Source organism: Ciconia boyciana, chromosome 1 (assembly GCF_034638445.1).
Source record: "Ciconia boyciana chromosome 1, ASM3463844v1, whole genome shotgun sequence".
NCBI lineage: Eukaryota > Metazoa > Chordata > Aves > Ciconiiformes > Ciconiidae > Ciconia > Ciconia boyciana.
Window position 1 is genome coordinate 44810629 of NC_132934.1, and position 21956 is coordinate 44832584.

Here is a 21956-nt window from a genome sequence, read left to right on the forward strand (position 1 = left end):
ACAACCAGTATTAATAAAGTTTAAAATAATTCCACACTGCTCATTCTTCACTGATCAGGTGCTGTAGTAGTTCTATTTAACAGATTTTCAGCACAGACAAAACATAACAAAATCTAATAATTAATTCTAAAGGCCTAAAAACAAATTAAAACTTAAAAAAAAATGATTGATATTTCTGCATTTCCTTTTTAACAAATCTTAAGGAAATCTGATTTTCAGAGGCTGTAGTACTTTTCTTGAGATTCCTTAGAAAATTTTCAGTAGGGTATTCTAAAAGAGGGGAAACAAGAACCTCTTGTCTTCTTTGTAAAAGTTGACTTCATACTGAAAAATTTATAGGAAATGGTACTGTATCCACTGTGTTCTAAAAAATGCCCAGCATGCCTTCAGTGCACTACAAATACAGAGTCCAATGCATTCCCCAGAATGGAGTATCCCACCCACACATGGAAAAAAATATTCAGAACTGTAGCTTTACAGCCATATTTCATACAAATGTTAAATATCATTACGCCTTTTAAAGCTCAACCCAGCTGACTACTGGGGTTAAGCTAAATTTGTACATAAAGAACTTAAAATGAGAATATGTGAGCAAAAAGTGTAACAATTTTAAATTCATTTCTTTAAATTGCACATACCTTGAAAGGCTATCACTCTGAGGTGGGGAGGGGTAAAAAGAGAGAAAAAGAATAGATTGAGTCAATAATTTAATTAAATAAAATATATAACAATCTGTGAACAAGTGTAGCCAAACAGTTATGTTAAATGCACATGCTATCCAACAGTATGTATTATCTGAACATTGTCAAGCTTCAATTTTGTTATGTCTGGAACAGAAAAGAAATATGTGCTAGAATGTGCTTGCCAAAATATGATTTACAAGGACGTTAACATTACACTCTAAAAGTTTGGACTGCCCTAAACATTGGAGCCATTTCAGCAGTCGGTGCATTCTGCGATTTGCCTGCCTGTTATCAAAGGCATCAGAACTGTGTTCCCTGAATTCCCTATTCCTTCTTCCTCTTCTCTAACATTAGCAATAATGTTTTGAAAGGTCAACATAATAATGACTTCAGCTTAAAATAATAATAATATAAAATAAGCTACAAGATCATCATTTCAACATAGCTCGATGGGAAACAAGCTACTATACCAACCACATAAGGAAGTACTTATTAGACTTAATTTAAATGACATAAGTTCATTTTTTTATGTTACATTCATGCATTCATTCATTCATTCATTCCAGGTGAATCCACAGGCACAAAGTTCACTCACTTTACCTAACAAGCAAAACTTAATTAGAAGTGATGACTTAAGAGTGAGGGAGTGCCCTATAAGCATGACATCAGTAATACAAACCTTTTTCCCCTCTGGGTGGTCAATACAGATTCATCATTTATTCCAATTATAATAACAATCTTGAGTGAAGACATTTCAGTCAAGAAACTCTACTGATGTATCATCACCTGTACATCCTCCAATGTTATTCACCTAGCAGTGGGTGAAGCCTTCCCCATAGGTGGGTTGTTTAGGGGGTGGTGTGGTTTGTTTGGTTTCCTTTTTCAGAAGGAAACTGTATTTTTTCAACTTGCATAAAGGAAAATAGCCACATTCTCCACAATACACTCAATTTCCCCTTTGACACCTTGAAGTGCATTTACTGCACATAGGATATCAAAAGTATGGGCTGTAGCCTAACCACTCCTAATAAAACATTGTCATCTTCTGTTAAGAGCACGCATAATGCTGAGAACTTAAGAGATTTTGTAGAAGATGTCACAGTTAGGTGGCACACACCTATACATGGATAGCTTTTAAGCTACTGGCCACAATAAGATTAACTTCCACCTAAGTATCAGTCTTATCTTGCATTATCGTATGTTTAAGGAAGATCAGTGTGAGATTACAGAATTCCACCATGTAATCAATGACCTACAAAAATCCCTTTTCCACTGCTTCCTTCTCACTTCAACAAAACAGAGGAAGCTTTTTCTGTAAAGACTTTAGGTCTTCTGTTTTTACCTTAAAGGAATGCTGTATACAGAAAAATGCTAAGCCGGTCGTTTTAACCTTTACCTACAATGCCGGACAGCCAGCGCAAGGAAGAAAACCATTCCTACATTATTTCTTAACAAATACGCTTTCTAAAGGCTGTTTTTCTTTGCTTCTAGTAGACTCCCCATGGTGCCGTGGGAATGTGAAAACCTTCCAGATCTCCATTCCCCTGCTGCACTATAGCTTCCCAAACGGAAAGGCAAGTTATTAAGTCACACACAGACCATCTTAGAAACAAAATTTTCCAGCTACAAAGGGGAACAACAAATGAACTGGTGAGGTAAGAGAGCACTAATTACTAGAGGCAGGAAAACACAGACACAGCCCATTCCCGTTCTCCTAGCTAAGGCTGGGAACCTGAGAAGCCGGACAAGGACTCCATAATCTTCAGAAAACTGTACATCAGCGGTTTCTGTTCCCTAAAAGCTGTGAAGCCCTGCTCCTGCCGCTCAAGCACCATCCAGCCTCCACACCCCACTGAAAGAGCAGCGCATTTCTCAAGCACATGCCTGTTCTTGTTCCCCTCACTTTTCACAGAACGCATTTGGGGTTTTCTTTTAGCACAGTCTTAGCTTTTTTCGTCCTTTATTTTCCCCCTCAATTTCTGTCAGTTCAGCTCAGTCACAATTTTTGACATTTGACAATAAAAATCGTTAAAAGGTGCAAGTCTACAAACTTTGCATAAAGCTGGAGAAGAAATGATGCCAACACAGATATCCCCATGCATCCAAATCACACAAGATGGATATTCTTCATACAGTCACAGAACTGAGCAGACTGAGCAGCCACAGTTACATTGGAGGCACACAAGCAGTAATGAAAAATTAAAACATACGTATCCTTATCTACACAACCTAAAATAACACTTGCTTCTAACCCTATGCCATCAGTCTATACAGACCATAAGGGTACCCCGAAAGAAACTGTGCATTTGAAAATGTACATTAAGCTTCTAGACAGGCACATTACATTGTACTGAGGTTAGGATAATTACTGGTAATGGAAATAAAATACCAGTCGTGGAATTTTCTGTACTGTTATAAATGAGTTTTTCTGTAAAACTGCCACAGCAATGAAACTGAGATACAAATTTGAGTACAGCATTTAATCAAAACTATTAATGCCAGTTTCTCATGTTTATTCCCACAGAATTAGAAGACCTAATGACATTTATTATCCTAATATTGCTAGCTTTCACCTTTCAGAAGTCAAATATCTGATCTCTGGCAAAACAAAATTTTAGTCCCTTTACTTATAACCTAATCACAGTTGTAGTACCTATTCAAATTCTTTTTTTTTTTAAATACATCATACTTAAAAACAGGCTTCACAGAAACACTTTTTTACTTAGATTCCTTCAGTTGCCAAAGTGATCTTCTGAATTCCTTATTTTTGAGCTGCTAGCTTACAACTTAGTTCTAAGACTACCCTTCTAGCAGAAACACCCATTTCCTTTAAGTAACATGGCATTTTTTGTGCGAATTGAAGAAATTCTCAGCTCTTAACATTAAAAAGCCTAAACAAAATTTCCTTAGAACAACCTCCAACTGCCAAAGTGCTTAGCAAAGTCTGGCTTCTCTTTAATAGCTCTCCTTTATGGACAAATGATCAGCTAAGAAGTCAAAACACAGCTCTGAAGAACAAGAAAGCACAAACTGAAATCTTAAAAGACAGTTCTTTCAAAGACCTCTGAGATTAATAATATTATAATTTCTCTGGTTCCTCAAAGATTTCAGGCTAGAAATTATTTTGTCTAAGGTCCTTTAATTTTCTTTGTAGCATGCACCCATGTGCAAGGCTTGTTCTTGACCTCCTCTCTTTAGTTTAAATTCTTGAGCTACTGCCAAATCCCTTGGAAGTTTATAGTTAACATCTTCTACCTCTGGCTTGTAGCTTCACCAAGCAAAAAAAACAACAGCAGGACCACATAAGGGAGTAACAGAATTTCAGTATTTCCAAAGCTTCTGTCTTCTGAATAGCAGTATATCAAATAGTCAGCACAACTGAAAAAGCATAAATATTTTCTGAATGTCTTTCATTGTAGTTCTAGTTCATTCGTATGTCTTTCCTTTTCTCTTCCTAGAACTGAAAAGGATTTATAAGCAAATAATGATGAATTTCTACAATAAAGCATGCAAGATTTGTGTCAAAGTGAAAGTAGATTTAGCAACTGCAAAGGAAAGTGCAATTTCTTTAGGCATTTAGAAAATTAAAAAAATACAATTTTTGCCATGGATTTGGGAACAAATTGCCTATTAGAATGCTCAAGATCTATTCCATTGTTATTTTTGTAAGGTGACAAAATACTGCATTGTCAAAAGTAATAAATTTAGTTCTCAGTTTATCATTGATAAATGCTAAGTATTTGTTTATCAAAGAGACAAAGTTACTTGAAATCTACATAATGTTTTAAATCCCTGATAAACTGTTTGTATGCAAAGGAAAAAACCCCCACCTTATTATGAAAACAATGAAATTATTATATACAAATTTAAAGATACCTCATAGTTAACAGGATTAGAATAATTACAAGTCTAGGATGTTCTGCACAATTTTGATACTATACCGGAAATTCAATAGCAGCATTTGAAACATTTGAAAAGAAAACTTAAAAACACATGAAATACTTATTTTGATATTCAACTCGCTTTCACTCTGTTTTCGTATTTTCTGCAGCTGATATGACAAAAGAGCTTATATCAACAAAGCAAAATCAATTTATGTAGCCAGGTGACAGTGAAGTTGGTTCACACATTCAATTTATTTCAGAGCTCTCCATGAACTCAATTCTGATATTATATTGATTTATAATGAAACCAAACTGCCAAAGTCTTTTGTAGCAAGTATACAGGCTAGGAGAATGTTTTGACTCCTAAGTCAGGCCATGATTAGGCAGTCAATTCTACACTTCTCCAGCATCCCACCCCAACACCCCCACCCGTTTAATCATAGATCATAGTCATAATTTTGTGCCTGATCTACCACTATTTCACTGTAGTTTGGTATGAGTCTAATTCTATCAGAAGCACCACAGGCACACTGAATGAATTTCTACAATGAATGAATTTCTACAGAACGAATACAGAGTAATTACAGATCTAAGGATAACGATATGTACTAGTGGGAGGAAAGGAAACAGGACTATGCATTTATGTTAACATGACACAAAAATAAAAAATACAGCAAACCAAAATCGCGAATGAATCTCAACTAAAATATTTAAGGAATGTGTAATGGAAGCTTTTACAAAAAGGAGAGAAACATCACTTGAGTTTTATTCCTCAGTAATGAACCTGATTCTGTAGTGTTTTACTCCAGGGTTTAGGCCAACAGAAATACATTCTACTATACCATTTTATAGTACAGCTTAAGTCACTACTTCCCTTTTAACCCCTCTTCATCCCACTGTTACACATCATTCAGTTTATAAGGACTTTTGCCATCAAATCAAGCCTATTATATTCCACTGACTTTTTAACAAGACTAATAATACTGAATTAGGATGTTCAGAAATCCATTTTCTTCAATGGAGAAATCAAGTATATTTTCCTCTTCAACCTTCTATGCTTCTTTATATTAACTTCCCGTATTATTTGTTAATTACATTATTGACAGCACCAAGTTTAATTTTAAAAGGTTTGAATTAGTGTGCATAAGTCACTGGACATCATTTATCTGAAAGTAACAGAGCAGATGGAACAAAGATTTTTGCAAGGTAGAAACTGAAAGCTCCCTCCAGTAACTTGCTGCAACATGTCCCTAACCTATGTGTCAGAAATTTCACCTACATTTTCTGGATGCTAATTCTACATAATCAGAATGGAAGAGAAAAACATCAGTTTTAGCCATTGTTAATACATTAAAAATTGTTATAAAAGTCTGCAAAGAAAATGGCACTGAACCATAGCTGCAAATTATGAGTCAGAAAGCACTCATAAGAACACTACCGTAAGTACTCTTTTAATTGAATCCAACTGCAACAAAAAATTTATTATCAAAATCTATCTGTTAGAAAGTTAATAAATTAGTTATCTTTTTAAAATTACCTGAGTTTCTTTCTTATTTGTTCCTTCTTCTGAATCGGACTGGTGTTCCTGTTCATTTTCATCACTCTGGTAAAAGAGGTGGGAGAGGAAAAATAATGAAACTGTTGAAAGCTTACTGAGATTTTAAAGCATTCTAGACTTCTAATATGAAAATCTAAGAGCAGTAGAACTCTACCTAATTAAAATGTATAGCGAGTATATGGGATATGTGATGAAAATTCTCAAACAAATCTATGTTTTCAGTACCAGAAGGATAGGAAACAGAACTTTGCATTTGGCACATGAAAAATCTTGCTTTTACAAAAGTACATACTGATCCCATGACAAAGAAAAGGGAAAGGTGATTGGCTGAAACATCAGCTATGACCCTTCTAATCTGACAGCAGTTCTTTCAGTTGTAAGTACATGGCTACTTGTAATGTGTCAGATAATGAGTCTCATTCTTACAGCTTTGGTATGCATGCAATAGAAAATCATTGTTCAATTATTATTTTTTCCTTAGATTATGATTAATTCCTATTAAGTTATGGTTATTACAGTATTCTAGAATTCTTTTTAGCATTATCAACATAACTTAAGACTTAATTTTGATTTTGCTCCTGAAAGCTTGAAAACAGAGAAACAGAGAATACCTAATGTCAACAAGCATCAGTTTTTACAGAACAGTTAGTTAAGATAGTGTATTACTCTAAACTATTCTCTATTTTAAGCATACACTATACACATTCCATATTGCTACAAGCTAAGGCTATAAATCAGCAGTAGCAGTCATTTACTTACATCTTGAGTCCAAAAAGAAACTCCTGTAGATCGTCGTTTTTCTCTTGGTCGCCGCCTTTCCCTTATAGACTTAGGCTGTGACTTATCTTCTTCCTTTTCTTCCTCTTTTTTGCTCCCTTCTGTTAATAACAACTTTCTTGTTCATTTAAGTGTGACACAATCTAATTTTCTGAAAATTTTCTGAAATACTTCTCAGTCTTTAAAATGCTTACAATTAATGTTTCTACCTCAAATAAATTCGCTAAAGAGCTTCTTACCACATACAGGGTTTGCTGTAATATACATTCCTGGGAACACAGCTCTAAAATACTGTAAATATTGTTCCAATTGGTGAATAGCAACTGCAAAATACTAATTCCATCTCAGCCACCTGAACAAAATGTTTCAATATAACAGTAATAACCTACAAATTGGACTTAAAATTCTATTTTCAAAACTGCCACATAATAATTCAAACAACAACTGTGTCAGTAGAGGTATAAAAGTACAAAGTAAGAGAAGATAATTCTTCACCATTCTTCACCAAACAAGGGGTTTTTTTCTTACATCAAGAATTCTGTATTTAAAAAAAAACTTTTAAAAGTCTGTTAAGTCCTCCTTAGAGTCCCCCTTTTCATCACAGTCCTCTCCATTTTCCCCTCTAAGGGAGAATAAAATGGCATCTCCTAGATTAGATTAATACTATATTACAGATTTCCTTTTTCTTTAAAGGAAATGCAATTGCAATTCAAACCTGACATAATACTTCAGGATTGTGTTTGTTCCCCCTCTGTTTACAAGTAATTTGTAAAAAACAAAAACAAAAAAACCCTGCCCAAACAGAAGTTATTTACCTATTATCATGCAGTCTATTCAATCCGCTATTCTTTTATTAAAGAAATAAACCATAGATTTGAGTTCAGATCAAAGCAACACTACTACCTTAACTTTACTATCACTGGTCTTCAGAGGTAAATAAACATTTTAGCATGAAGCAAGAATTAAACAGAAAAGAAGGAAATATAAATATTCATGGAGAATACACAACTTTGCTGATTAAATAAATGATGATTTTACCTCTGGGCTTTCAGACGGTAATGTATTTCTCCTCCTAAAGTCATAATTTGAAAAAAACCTGCTGTAGCTAATATTTACCCATGAAAATCTTTTCCATAAAACAGTCTAGAAAGAGCTTCCTACAGTAAGCATGCATTACTGAAGAATCTTAATCCAAATTTCAATTCATGTTAGGACAGAGGGAAGAAAATCAGAAAGTATATCCCTGAAGCTTAGCCCCAATAACTTCCTCAGAAAATACTAGTCTAGGGAACATGGCAATACTGCTATATACTTCATGGAGATTTCATCAATGAATGATTTAATCTTATCCTCTGTATAACAAAATATCAATTTCAATCAGTAATCCTATACTGAATCAATAACTTGAATTAAAAGTATTTCCCCCAAGTCAAGAGCAGAATGTCTTCGAAAGAGAACAGGACGTCACACTGTATGTCAACAGCCTTCTCCTTTGACAGGCAGCTAATCAGGCACAATATTTCTGAGAATTATAGCAGATGATTCACATTTGAAATGAGGGCAAAAACTCGATGACATCAGAGAAAAGCTTTTTTCTAACCTCTGAATCACACATCTGATCCTTAGCTTAAGATTAGATAAACCAGTTAAAGTATCTAAAAGCATGGTTACATGAAATATTCTGAACTAACACCACACTACCACCAGAAGTACCCCCTTGCCTCCTTTGTTTTCAGCTGCTCATGAAACCATGAGAGGTCCTTAAAGCATTAAAGCATCATTCCAGTCCTTTAAGGCAGGAGGACTGAAACAAAATCCCAGTTATTTAGCAATTATTTAATCAAGTGAAATTCCTCCTCAATACCTGCAAGTATTTAAACTCTGAAATGTGATATTTTATTATAGTTGCTGTGTTAAAGCAGAAATGAAAGCATTATGTGGATACTGAGAGCAGTATATTTGATTTTTCTGTGACCCACCAATGGAAAGCCCAGATTCACATACTAAACAGCTGCAAAACACCACCAAATACAGAAAATCTTTCTTCCTCTCTATACACAAGTTCTGCAATTTCTTACAGAAGATAGAGTAAGATACATCCTCAGTGGTCTCACATATCGCACCCCATTTTAAACTATCTTTAGAAACATAAGCGGCCCTTTGTCAACTAAAACAAACAAACAAAAACCTTCACAAACAGTATTCCTACCTCTCTCACTTTCCTTTGTTCCACTCCGAGAATAGGCAGAAGTTATACCTATAAGGCTGTTTGGTCTGTTTAGTTGACTTGAAGTTGAGAGAGAGCTAGTGGAGGTGGAGAGCGAAGAGGTGGATGATGAAGAAGTTGAAGTTGAAGTTGGTCTATAGCGATGATACGGCTATTCAGCAGAAAAATATCAAAATTAATTTACAAAGATTAAACAAATATAAACCACAGGATATTAAAACATTTAAATATATAAGTAATTCTTATAGTAGTACCAAAATTGTAGTATTATAGTTGGAGTTAAGATTCATATAATTTCTCTACCTAAAGAGACCCATCATGAAAATACCTCTTCAACAGTTCGGGAATATCTTTGTCTATAATCATCATCTTTAGTTTCAGATTCTTTCTTTTCTTCTTGTTTTTCTTTGTCTTGCTTTTCTTTCTCTTCTTTTTCTTTTTCTTCATTTTCCTGTTCTCTGGTTCGCGTGGGACGACTTCTTCCTATAGTTTTTTCAGCTTCTTGAAGATCTGTCAGTGTTACACCCTGTGAAAACAGCAGTCAGCAAACAACATTTCAATATATCATTCATATTAATGTAGATGATCACATTATATAAATACATATCTTAAATAGAAAATTCAGCTTAAGAAAATTAATTCTATCTATTAAGAAATAAATTTTATCTGTATATTCTACCTATAAGCTTCTCTCTCAAATCTTGGAACCAAACATCCCTCTTTGATTATTGGCAAGCATTTCATCTAATGTGATCTACCACAGATTCTCCAGCAACACAATTTTTAGTTGAACTAGTACATACAGATCATGTAGAAAATAATGTAGAAATCATTTAAGAACCCATTAGATCTTTCCAATATCATCAGCAGCATCTTTTTGGAAGAACCCTAAAAATACAATACTTACCAAATTTTTAGAAAAGTTGATATTTTACAAATTCACTCACTGCAACTGGATTTTTAGGCCAACAATGCAAAAAAACCTGCATTGACAGCATCAGAGAAAGTTGCAACTCATTCCTTATTTCCTTGTTATTCTGAGGCTAAAAACTAGTTCTGAAGTAAGCCCAAAAAGCAAACAATTTTTAAAGACAACTTTTCTCTACTGCACTTTTCAGGTGACGTATGTTACTGAGATACTTCTCAAAACACTTCGTGACCTACTCTTCAAAGCCAACTTTGCAGCTTATCAGTTATTTAATTGCTTTTTGTGTTGATAATATTTTAGTACGCTAATTCCTTGTAGCTTCTCCCCTGTCAAGATCCAACAATAGTTGGCCTGTGGTTTGACCATCTCTCAGGGCTCTGGATTAGTATCAAGAGGTAAAAAAGAACTCCAGTAAGATAAACCTGTATCAAGCAGCGTGGATCTCTCAATAGGAAAGGTACCCAGAAATATTTGAGGGGTTTAAAACTGCAAAGATTAGAGAGTAATGTCAGTGAACAATGTAGATATACACTTGGCCTTAAAGCAGATGATGATGGCTGGAGTATTTCTTTGTGCCGTTTTATCCAGGGACTATTTGCTGATTATTCTCAGTTTGTCAGCTGACACAAGAAGAGATGGGTGGACACACTCTGGAGGTTAGTGGTTGGTAATTGCTCCACTGCCCAAAAAGCATTCAAGTACTGTTTAGAGATAATCTATTTTGCTACTGTCACATCCTTTCCTATGTCAGGATTGCACTGGTTGCAATTCAATATAAGGTAGTTCTGACAGAAATTGGGAAGAACCACCAAATATATCAGTATGTAAACTAAGAGAGAGAAACGCTGAAAGGAGACATGCAGTTAGATTCTAGATTATTAGTAACAAAAAACTCTTCCGTGGTACTCGTCCACGTCCACAGAAAATAGGTTGAATGTATTTTTTTCTATGCCATGGACCTTATTAGCTATCCATATGTTGGTCAGCACAATCATGTTATCTTCAATAGTCCATGCACAGAAAAAAGACTTAGAAATGGAAGTAAATACAGTACACTATGCCTATTTCTCAAGTATTAAGTCTTCAGCAGAAGCATATAGCTGTTAGTTCTTGAAGAATTAAAAGTCTTAGATTTAAACATCTACATAACATCAGATACAATTACTTGAGTAAGCCATTTTACCATAATGCAATCAAAAACTTCCTTTCGGTGGAGGAGTCTGTGCTTTCAAATTTGTATTAAGTCACTCTTCAGTGATTAGAAAAAGCAACTTTCAGTACACAATGAAGGGTCCTAAAGCTTTCAGGGAAAAAAGGAAAAAAAAAAGAAGCTTTATTTCATCTGGTACAAGTTGTTTTATACCAGGAAGACCCATCAGTTTATTTGGAGCTTTACTGAGAAATTAAAACTTCACTGTACTCAGGGAGCTACATGGGTATGTTTCCATAAATGTAGAAGCTGTAGTAAAACTATACCTGCGTAGATCTTCTAGACTGTCTTGCTTGCCTGGATCTAGCTTTTCTTTGGGACTCTGACTCTTCATCCCGTACTGGAGTGAGGTATGATCTAAAGAGTTAATTACAAACAAAATTGGCAAACGATAATTTTTGTACAAATGCGTTAAATGGTCAGAAAAAAACCCCACAACATGATATGACTGAAAATCAAAGCAGTTAGAGGAAAATCTTTAACTATATAAGACGGATTCCATTTTAGACATTTCATCCATATCATAATGATATATTAATCAAGATAGCAGCCTTACAACTCAATTAAAATACAGTGTTTTCCTACTTAATTTAGATTTGTTTTTACCATTTTCTCTAAATATAACTTAAGCTTTTTCGCTACTCTACTAACATAGGGGTAGAAGATCTCAGAGATTCAGCCAGTTACACATTTGTACATAAACTATGTGTGTGTGTGTATTGTATTAACTTTTAACATAACTTGTAGCCTTTTAGAAAAAGCTAAATGTACTGTTAATGCAGAAAACCTAATTATACCATCTATTGTATCAGAGATTAAAAGTCCTTGAGGAGGTGGTTACCATATTTTCACATGCATCATCCATGCTTTGAGTAATCCAACTCCCTTTGAAAGAACTGTGCTTAAAAATAAATCCTCATGAAACCCACAAAAATCCTGCAGAGTATGCAGGTAATTGTAATCAAAGCCAAAAGGCTACTAGAGTAGACATACAAGGTCTGGCTGGACTCTTTAAAGAAATTCTCCAACTCAGGCAACTGGGGTAAAAAAAATTATAGAGATACATATACATGCATAAATATATATATTTGTATGTATGCAATATATATATGTGTATGTAAAACCATCATTAAAGAACTTAGAAGTTTTTAATGCATTTGTTGGTTTTATATTACAGAATATCCTGGGAATGCTGTTATAATTAAACATTTTTAAAAAAATCCTTAGATTAGCTAAAAATTAGAAAAATCTGAAAAAGCAAAATCAAAAGGCTGCTAAAAGGTTGCTTAAAATACAAAACCTCTCTGAGCTTCTTTAGATCATAAAATTAGTTACATTAAAAATAGTAGAGTCAGATTCTGTAATATTTTACGATTGTCTGTATTTTGTACATTTCATTAGTTAAGAATATTGGCTAATGATTATGTTTGAGAAGCCATCTCCTATTAACACTTAAATAATTTATCTATGGAAAGAGCAGTTCTTTGGTCACCTACTTAGGTATTTGTCACCCTTAGCACATACTAGAAACAGTTCTAAAACAATTCTAAGCTTTTAAAATAAATTTCGATTACATAGACCTATGGATTACTAACCATGTTCTATCTCCACTAAACAAATTACCCCCAAAACACAGAAAAATATTTATAAATAGCTGCTATATTTACAAATGTAGAAACATCCCCTATCTTATGACACATTTTAAAAAAACCCACGATATTAATTTGATTTCCCTATCCCGTTCTCTTACAAATAGCATTTTTTATAGATTTTCCATATTCCTAGGGCCCTAGGCCCTATCTATATTAGGAAAAGGGTGCCTCTTAGCTGCTTTAGCTAACATGACCTGAAATACTACCAAAGCTTTGATTGCAGAGCAGGTGTAATCTTCAGGGCTTGAAAATTGCTACAAATTACTCCATACAACTTGCTCTTTAGTAACCGGTGTACATATTCCTACCCTCCAGTAAATCTGAAATACTTTAAACCTCACCGAGGGAACATGAAAACTCTTAACTTGCCAGGTGCACACTACAGCTAGTGTCAGAGTGGAAAGTACCCTTCCTTAATACCCCTTGTGTATGCCACATAGTATTATTCATAATACAAAGATTTAAAGATTCAAGTTTGTCATTCTCTTCCCTGTTCTCTAAACAAATCCTAAAAATTAGATAAAGAATATAGCTTCTTCAGCTATTGCAAAAGGATGCACCATTACATGCTTCTTTACTAGAAATAGTTTATAATGTGTTTACTTTTCAAATATTCTTTGAAATAGTATTTCAAACGTACTTTCTAAATACACATTTTCAGTCTATAAATATGGATTAACCAACTTCATTTCCTAAGAAAATATTTAGCATATAGTATTTCATATACAGACAAGTTTTTCATGTGCATATAAACATACAGATACACACACACGCACATATATATGTATCTGTATATATACAGATAGATATGCATGTGCTGATATTTAGAGCACTACATTCTCACATGTATGCAGTAATTATTCCAGTTTTGCTGCTTTCTAAGACTTAATGGATATTTTAATATGCCATCAAGAATCCATCTGCAACAGTATATTACACAATCGGCCCAGAGTCAGATAAAAGCAAGGAATTTCAGGCCAATTGCAGGTTATCTAAAATGTATGTAGTATATGCGTATTAGTATACACACGCTAGTGAGAGCAAACGAGACAGCAAAAGCCTTAATTCTAAATTTCCTTGCTTTTCTAGCTCATATGAGACTGAAATAGCACTTGCACGTTAAAATTGGAACTACTTTTGGGAAAAAAAAAAAAAAAAAAGAGGCATTTTGTTGGTTTTGCTCTTGCTTTGTTGGGTTCAGTCAAATTTCGCTATGGAAAATGCAAGTTCCAGCTATGGTTGTTATTGAAATGGGTTGTAAGCACTTGTGAGCACCTCCTGAATCATGGTGGGGAAGAAAAAAAATAATCCTCATTTCATAGAAGTTATTTCATCTCAGTTTTGGGTATGAAAGGAGGAAAACAGACTATCCTAAACAGGCCTAAAGCTATGAGGAATCTTTAAATATTGTTGCTGCCTTAAGTGAACCAAAAGAATACAGGTTTCTTCTGTAACAACGAACAGCTTCATCACCTCTGTGAGCATACAGAAATACACACATCTGGCACCGATACAGGAGTTACATTTCAAAACTACTACAGGAGCAATACAGAAATCTGAACTTGCATTTCAGCGGAAGGGTTAAAGGATAAACTTTTATAAATATCCAGAGGAAGAAGAACCCAGGGAAAGCTAACAGGAATTAACAACCTTGTGAAATCTTATTTTTGCTTCCATAAATAGCAGGTAGCAACTCTTTATGGAAACATAATGATGCACCAATCTTAACTCATCCTCCATGTAACTATAACAGAAAAAACACCGTATTGTTAAAATGAGATTTACATCAGATTCTTACTCATTCTTCATACTGAATAGCTCTTAAACCATTGCATTTACAACTGTATATTACATTTAAAATAGAAGAGACCCTAAATGATGCAATGAAATAAACAGAATGTGTTGGGTTCAATACTCTTTTCTCAGTAGTGCCAGGCATACAAAATGACTGAAAAAATGCTACATTGTAACTTACTAGCATACTGCCAGTGGCACAGTAGCTCCATCAGCAGCAATGCACTTGTAGGAAGTAATTAATTATTGATTTTCTTATCTTTAATTCAGCGTTTTTGCAGTTTCATTATGGGTATTTTTAAGAGGACCCATTTAATCTATTAACAGAAACACAACTATGAAAATACTGCATTCCAAATGAGAACCCAAGGCCAGTCAAAAATATACAGTATCAAAGTTTAAATTTCCTGAATGGTCTCTACCAGTACTAAGCTCCTACATAAACTGAGGCACGTTGCTAGTTGTTTTAATACATAGGAAGCAAACAACGCTGCTTTACATATTGTACTATCCAAATTTGTGGTTACCAACACATTCCTTTAAAAGAGAAAAAAATACAACTTTGGTATAAGCGCAACATTACTCTTAGGACCTTTACACACCTCCGTCTCTCCCTGACCTCTGATGTTGAGGACACAGTGCCAGAAGTAGCTGTAGTCATGGCTGTGGTAGTGGCTGTAGCATTTACAACAGACGGTGCAACAGGAACGGTCACTGCTGTAGGAACACTGTCCTTTTCTTTCTCAGTACTATCCTCAGCCCACAAACGATTTGAGGTACTATAGCATAACAAGCAGCAACACAAAAAAAGAGAAAAGGAAACAGCTAAACAATGAAAGCACTTTACTAAACAACTAATAACATGTAAATTGAGGGATGGATTTTTTTAAGAGCAAACTGAGAAATGTCTCTACTATGAAAGCTCAACTTGAGCTATTAAATTGAATAAATTAAGAATTGAGCAGTTCACAATAAATGAACTTTTATTCTTCACACCCTTCTAACATTGGATCATTTTATACCAACATGGCTGTCACTATACAGTAGAAAGCCATTCACAATTTTCGAGCCAAATTGTGTAAAATTAAAACAAATTTAACAGGAAAGTTAAAAAATCCAGAGCCCCAGGATCTACTAAACAAGAACGCATGCACATACATAAGCACACAGTAGACCTGACAAAAAAAAAAAAAAAAAAAGTGTGCTGGTGCCATTACCTGCTTTGTACACCTGCTGAAGTAGAACCCGTTGTACTCTTTGTAGTAGTGTTTGTGCTGGCAGGCAGTGTTTTCTGAAGACCAGCAGAAGAGGTAACTGTTGATGCAGTACTTGGAACGTTAGAACTAATCAAATCATCTTGTCTTCTACCAAAGGAGCCGCTGAAGGAGAGACATGTACAATGGATGCATTTGTATTACTTATCTTTTCTCATTAAAATATCACAAAGCTGTGAATGATCCATTAAATTCCTGCCTGTGTATTCTGTGTCTCAGTTGAGTCTCGGAAACTTATTGGGTAAAAGAAGCATTTTCAAAAGCCATTTTCTTCACTATTTCCTTGACTAGGACTTTTAATTTATGACTTGAGAGGGCAGAAGTGTCCCTTAGTCCCAACCATTTCTCCACAGGAAGAGGAGATAAAGAATGGAATCTCACTGGTATATGTCTTGATAGCATCTACTGAAGTATTCACATAGGGCCCCCAATGTCCCATTTTTAAACTGCTGTTTCACCCACACTGAATACCTCAGAAAATGCAGAATTTTACTCCACAGCTTGTCAGAAAAGAAAATGTCATTAATATCACGCCTCTTATAATTTTCTACCAATTAAATGTACTGTTGTTTTTTTTTTTTAAACTTCAATAATTCTCAGAAAGATTAACCTCCCACTCATGCTTTTCCCTTCCTCCTCAAGTTGTAAAGAAGATCCAGTGGTTTCCACATTTTTATTCATTGGTTCTGGCTGAACAAATTTTGCATTACCAAGCCAGGATGCTTGCCCATGGCTAAACCTCAGAGTCCACAGTTAGGACAAAAGATTTAAAGGAAAGATACTTCTTTGACATTCTGCAATTATCATTTTTTGTGTTACTATCAATTCTAAAATGACAAAGAAAAAACAATTGTACAAGAAAAACTAAGGAAATACACCATTAAAGCATCACATGCAATTTAAAAGTGATAAGTGCGTTTTGTTTGAAGACTGAAGCGTAAATATTGATAAAAGCTAACATGCAAAGATTGTTCTCATATATCAACTGTTGATATTTTCCATCCAGAACAGGAAACCTGTGCAACATCTTTCCTAAACCTGAAGTTAGGAAAATTGAGTTTTCTTTTTAAGGCAGGAGGTTAACAAAGATGTAAGATGTATTAAGCTGTATGAAACAGCCTGGCTACATGCCACTGACAACATCAATGTCAAGACAAAAAAAAAAAAGTTAAGTACCCATCACCACAGACATCATCAGCACATATCAATATGCAGCTTAGCTGCCTGAATGACAATCTTTTCTCTTGATCTATTCATTTTAGATATTTATTGCTCCACTAATTCCAGTGAAGAACTTTACTCACATAGCTACATTGAAACTACACAACGGAGTAAAGTTAATCATACTTATATATTTGGAGGATATGATTCCTTCTGAGAAAATCCTGCAAGATCGGAACCACGCACACCTGAAAATTATTTTCATATTAATCATAATTTACTTTGCATTCAAGTTAGTTTTACGTATGCATTCTATGATGCTGATACTCAGGGTAGGTGTGGCTATAATCTACCATTATGGAGAGCATCCCAAGACCTCTGATACTGTCATGCAAACCCAAAATTTAACAGAGAGAATATTCTTCCCCTTTTCTTTTCAGATACCAAGCAAAATTACTTCTATTCCAACATTTAAAATAGTTATCTTTGGCTACTGAACTAATCTGGAAAGAGTCAAATGAACCTCAAATTGAAATAAACAATAGGAAAAAGGAAGCATATAATTTTAATTATATAGCAGTTGCTGCAACACTCTAAGCTAGTAAAAATGGTGTAGCTTTAAAATCAGCATGAGCATTGCATCAGCTTAAGTACATACTTTGCAATTATTATGAACAACATTTCAACATGTCACCATTCAATTCTAAACTGTCCTTACAAAGTGATTCAGTATTTAATTTGTTTCTTTTAATTTGTAAGCTTATTTTGATAAAAAAGATAAGAGAAAATCCCACACCTTCTTTGATAACTTGTGTTTAATGATGTAGGACCTTCATTCAAACTGTTTTTCTTGACATCTTCTTCCCATTTTCTCCTGGTGTAGGAACTGCCGCCACGTATTGAGCTAGCAGACGAGTCCCTGTAAAAAAGATTTTATTTTAGCAAACTTGCATTACAGAAGGTTGTTCTTGATGAGAGATGAAAAGGAGTTTCAAATTAAAGATTAAAACATTGGATAACACACTTAAAATAAACATAACCATGCAGAACAGGAATAAAATGACCTTTACAGACAATAATTTTCAAGGTCCTGTGGAAAAAAAGTACATTCATACTAACACTGTTAGAAATATAATAGAATAGTAGCATCAAAAGAGAAACTGCTAAAGAGGATTTAATCAACATGAAATCAATCATCAGTTTTTATCTGTGACCATCACTGGCTTTGTTTTTCTCAAAAAAAAGGAACAAGAGGCACTTCTGTTTGCTCCTGAGACTATCCAGTGCAATAAAGGGTAAAGTACTTGGGTTTTTTAGAAATTGATTTAATGGTTTTTTTCATTCTTGGACATTATAAGATGAAGTTCAAAAGCTGACTAGCCTTTAGAACTCATGATACCGTAGACTAGTGTAAACAGGCCTGCAGTAGCCATTCCTGAGTGGCCGGTCACATATCACTAGCTGACATTACTTCAGTCATAACGAATTTCCAGCTTGTTGTTGCAGTTTATAGCAGCAACAAATAACCTTGCAAAAATCTACTTAGAAAAACTACCCTGAAAACTGACACTGAAATGCAAAAAACTGAATTTCTAATAAAAATGTCAGCTCAAGATTTGAAGTAAAGTTCAGACAGAAGGAAGAAAAAAATAAGTCTTTCACAAAACTATACATAAAAGGCAACCAGGTGTGCAAGGGAAAATAAACCAAAATTTTTTAAAGATGTATTTTATGTTCAGATACCATTGGCCTTCAGAACATAGCTCTTCTTGCACAAAAAGTTATGCTAGCACTTCTGTGGTCAGAAACAACTTTAGAAAATGGTCAAACACAGGCCAATGCAGCGTTATTCCTTACCACCAAAGAGAAACACAAATTCTGAGTTATCATCTACCACAGAAAGTTCCTGCTGCGTGACAAATTTTTCATAATTACTGAAGGCTTCACTTTGCCAAGACACTACAGACTTCAGCACTTTTGCTGTAGCATTGGATAGTCGACTGTGGCTGGATGTCTGAGATTTGTTAATCTAAAAGCCCAGCTGGGACTTGTCTTGAAGTCCTTTCCATTACTCACCGTAGGATGTTAGCTGGATTACACTACATCATTGATAAGCTAGACAAGCAGGTGTTCAGACAGGTAGAACAAGAACCCAGCATTAAGCTAAGCAACAAGGACAAAGATCTGGGACAAAGGCAGAAACCTTAATAATTTACTAAGGTACTTGTAGGGCAGATGGTTAAATTCTGCATGTAAAGAAGGTCAGACTAAATGTTAAAAATCTCTTATGGCTTTAAGTAAGCAAGCTGGGTTATCTGCCACATCATATGCTAGGCAAAGTATTGGTGCTTAAATAGGCTGGCCTAAAAGCAGGCTTCATCTCTGGTACACCAAGGAATACAGAAAGTTCTCAGCTCAATTCTTTGGTCAGCACCAGGACTAACAAGACTGATGACCCCAGTTCACCCAATGCATATGAGGAAAAACACGCTATTGCTGATACCCACTTTTGGAACTGTGTCTGTGAATACGCCATGATGGTTAAGACTGGCATGTCAAGGATGCAAATAAACCTCAACACTGAAGCAAAATTTAATCCCTTTGCTACAAGCAATAACAGCTTCTAAGAAATAAAATTACAATGAAATATTTATTCCAATCTGAAGGTATCATCTAGTTAAGACACTTTTGGAGAACAAGAGTTTTTGAGAAGATATAATAATAATAATAATAATAATAATGAATCATCTTATAAACAAACCAAAACTGACAAACTTAGCCTCAAAGAATACAGTACTCCAGAGAACGATAAGCACAAACAGAAACTCCAAAGTGCCCTGTTACAGAAATACGGATTAAAAAAAAAATCAGGCCAAGTAACATGAGAGATGCTAACAAACTAAGCTGAACTTTAGGGGAGTGTGAGAGCTGGAATATCCCTGTTTCGAAACAGAATTTGTAACCCAGAGACTAAACTTAGACAACAGTATTCTGCAAGCATAAGAAAAGCCAGTATTTATCTTGTGTTTGCACTGAAATGAACAATTCTCAAGAGTAGCAACAAAGAAGCTCTTCTTCAGACATAAGGAGATTTATCAGTCTTATACACAATGATTATAATAGCACATTTTGAGCAATGAGAGGATTTTCAGCTCAGGTCATCCAACATTCAGCTATCTAGATACGATCCAACAGAAACAAGACATTAGGGAGACTTCTAAGTTTTGTACTATATATTCTCTATTAACTCAAGAAACGTCCGAGTAGAGCCTCAATAAAGGAGAGAAGTGAAAAATGGGAAGCTTCTGTCAATGTAAATATGCCATGAAAGTGCCCCAAATCCTAACAGGTAACAAGCCTATGCACCTAAACTTTTTATTTCTTTTATACTGAAAGCTACAGAAGAAATATCAGCAAAGAAAGTAAAAATCTCCAAAAGAAGACAAAAGGTCAACATTTAAACAAGAAAAATGGAAGAACTGCTTTTGTAACTTAACTATGATTTTTGTAAATCATTGCTGCTGCATAATATGGTCTTGAGCAAAAACCGTAAGAAACATTACATTTTATTATTATCAAAAGTAATAATGGATGCAGCCCAGCAACAGTACTCCACGGCCCAAGACAAAGCAGTAAAATGCTTTTAGCACCCTTCAGTAGCTTAAAGTTTACAACTTCATATTTTAGGTTTTATTTATTTTCTCCTCCAATAAGACAACACTCATTGCCCAGTTCTGCTCTTGTCATATAGTAATTTGGATTTTAAAAAGGGTCATTATAATTTACAAGATCAAAAACCTTCAGGAATTGGATTACCCTACGGATTAACATAATCTATAGAGCAGGATAATGCTATAAATTAGCATTGTCTTAAAATCTGTAAGTTTGTCAGCCACTCTAAAACTAAGTAATTTTATATTTAACAGAAATTATAACTTCAGAGTCACCTGTTTTCTTTTTCATCAATGTCAGAGGTACTGGCCAGTCGTCTTGGTATTGTAGGTGCAACATATGCAAGTCGAGTTCCTTTTCCATCTTTCTCCTGAAAGACATGTATTTTTTATTAAGTGTTACCATTATTGATTATACTGCTATTGGCTGGAAAATCATCATTCTGACAACTTCAGCTGTATTTATTGTGACCCGATTATACAAATGAGTTTTAAGCTTCAGTTAAATATCATAAGGACTACAATAGGAAAAGGAAACTGTTTATGTTTTCAATCTAGTCATGCAAATGACTTGACTTCTCTTTTTTCTGCTGTGCTTCAGTACAATTCCAACACTGATTACTGAAAGCAACTGTATTAGTATTTTTATATAGTATAGTATAGTATTATTCTTAATCCTGAAAACATTTAAACATTTGAATTTGAATTTAAACTTGAAACAGAATCACAAGTTCTATGCTGTTCCATTACCTGTTCCAAATTAATCCTTCATTTGGTTCAGTGTATTCATGTTCAATTATAGAACTAAATTTTTGTAAATAAAAAATGACTACAGAATACAAAGGGACTCCTTTTTTATAAGATTCTTTCAACATCATGCTCCAAGTGATGCCGAAACTATCAAACCTCTGATCTCCCTTAACTGTAAAAACTACTACTAGCATTGCAAGTCCCAAAAAGGGAAAAGCCCCAGACCTATGGCCGAGGTCACCAGACAATGCAGGTGCATGCTACACTTTTAAAGAGACTATGCAGAAGCTGGATAATTTAACTCTTCTGAATTTTGATAAAGCACAGATGCGTAGTACAGTCTTACTTCTACAATACATCATAAACATTTATCCTAAGTAAGGCAGA

The 21956-nt window shown here is 34.6% G+C and overlaps 1 protein-coding gene across 1 annotated transcript in view; it reads right to left on the reverse strand.

Annotated features, from left to right (window-relative positions):
- PPP1R12A (protein phosphatase 1 regulatory subunit 12A) overlaps nucleotides 1-21956 on the reverse strand; it is a 124784-nt gene that overhangs the window by 15890 nt on the left and 86938 nt on the right. Inside the window, exons 11-20 of the mRNA XM_072864354.1 lie at nucleotides 21096-21190; nucleotides 17945-18067; nucleotides 15931-16092; nucleotides 15316-15492; nucleotides 11534-11624; nucleotides 9458-9655; nucleotides 9112-9280; nucleotides 6885-7003; nucleotides 6105-6170; nucleotides 639-655 (exon numbers count right to left, since the gene is read on the reverse strand). Coding sequence (XP_072720455.1) covers nucleotides 639-655; nucleotides 6105-6170; nucleotides 6885-7003; nucleotides 9112-9280; nucleotides 9458-9655; nucleotides 11534-11624; nucleotides 15316-15492; nucleotides 15931-16092; nucleotides 17945-18067; nucleotides 21096-21190 — 1217 coding nt within the window. The remainder of the gene's footprint in view (nucleotides 1-638; nucleotides 656-6104; nucleotides 6171-6884; nucleotides 7004-9111; nucleotides 9281-9457; nucleotides 9656-11533; nucleotides 11625-15315; nucleotides 15493-15930; nucleotides 16093-17944; nucleotides 18068-21095; nucleotides 21191-21956) is intronic.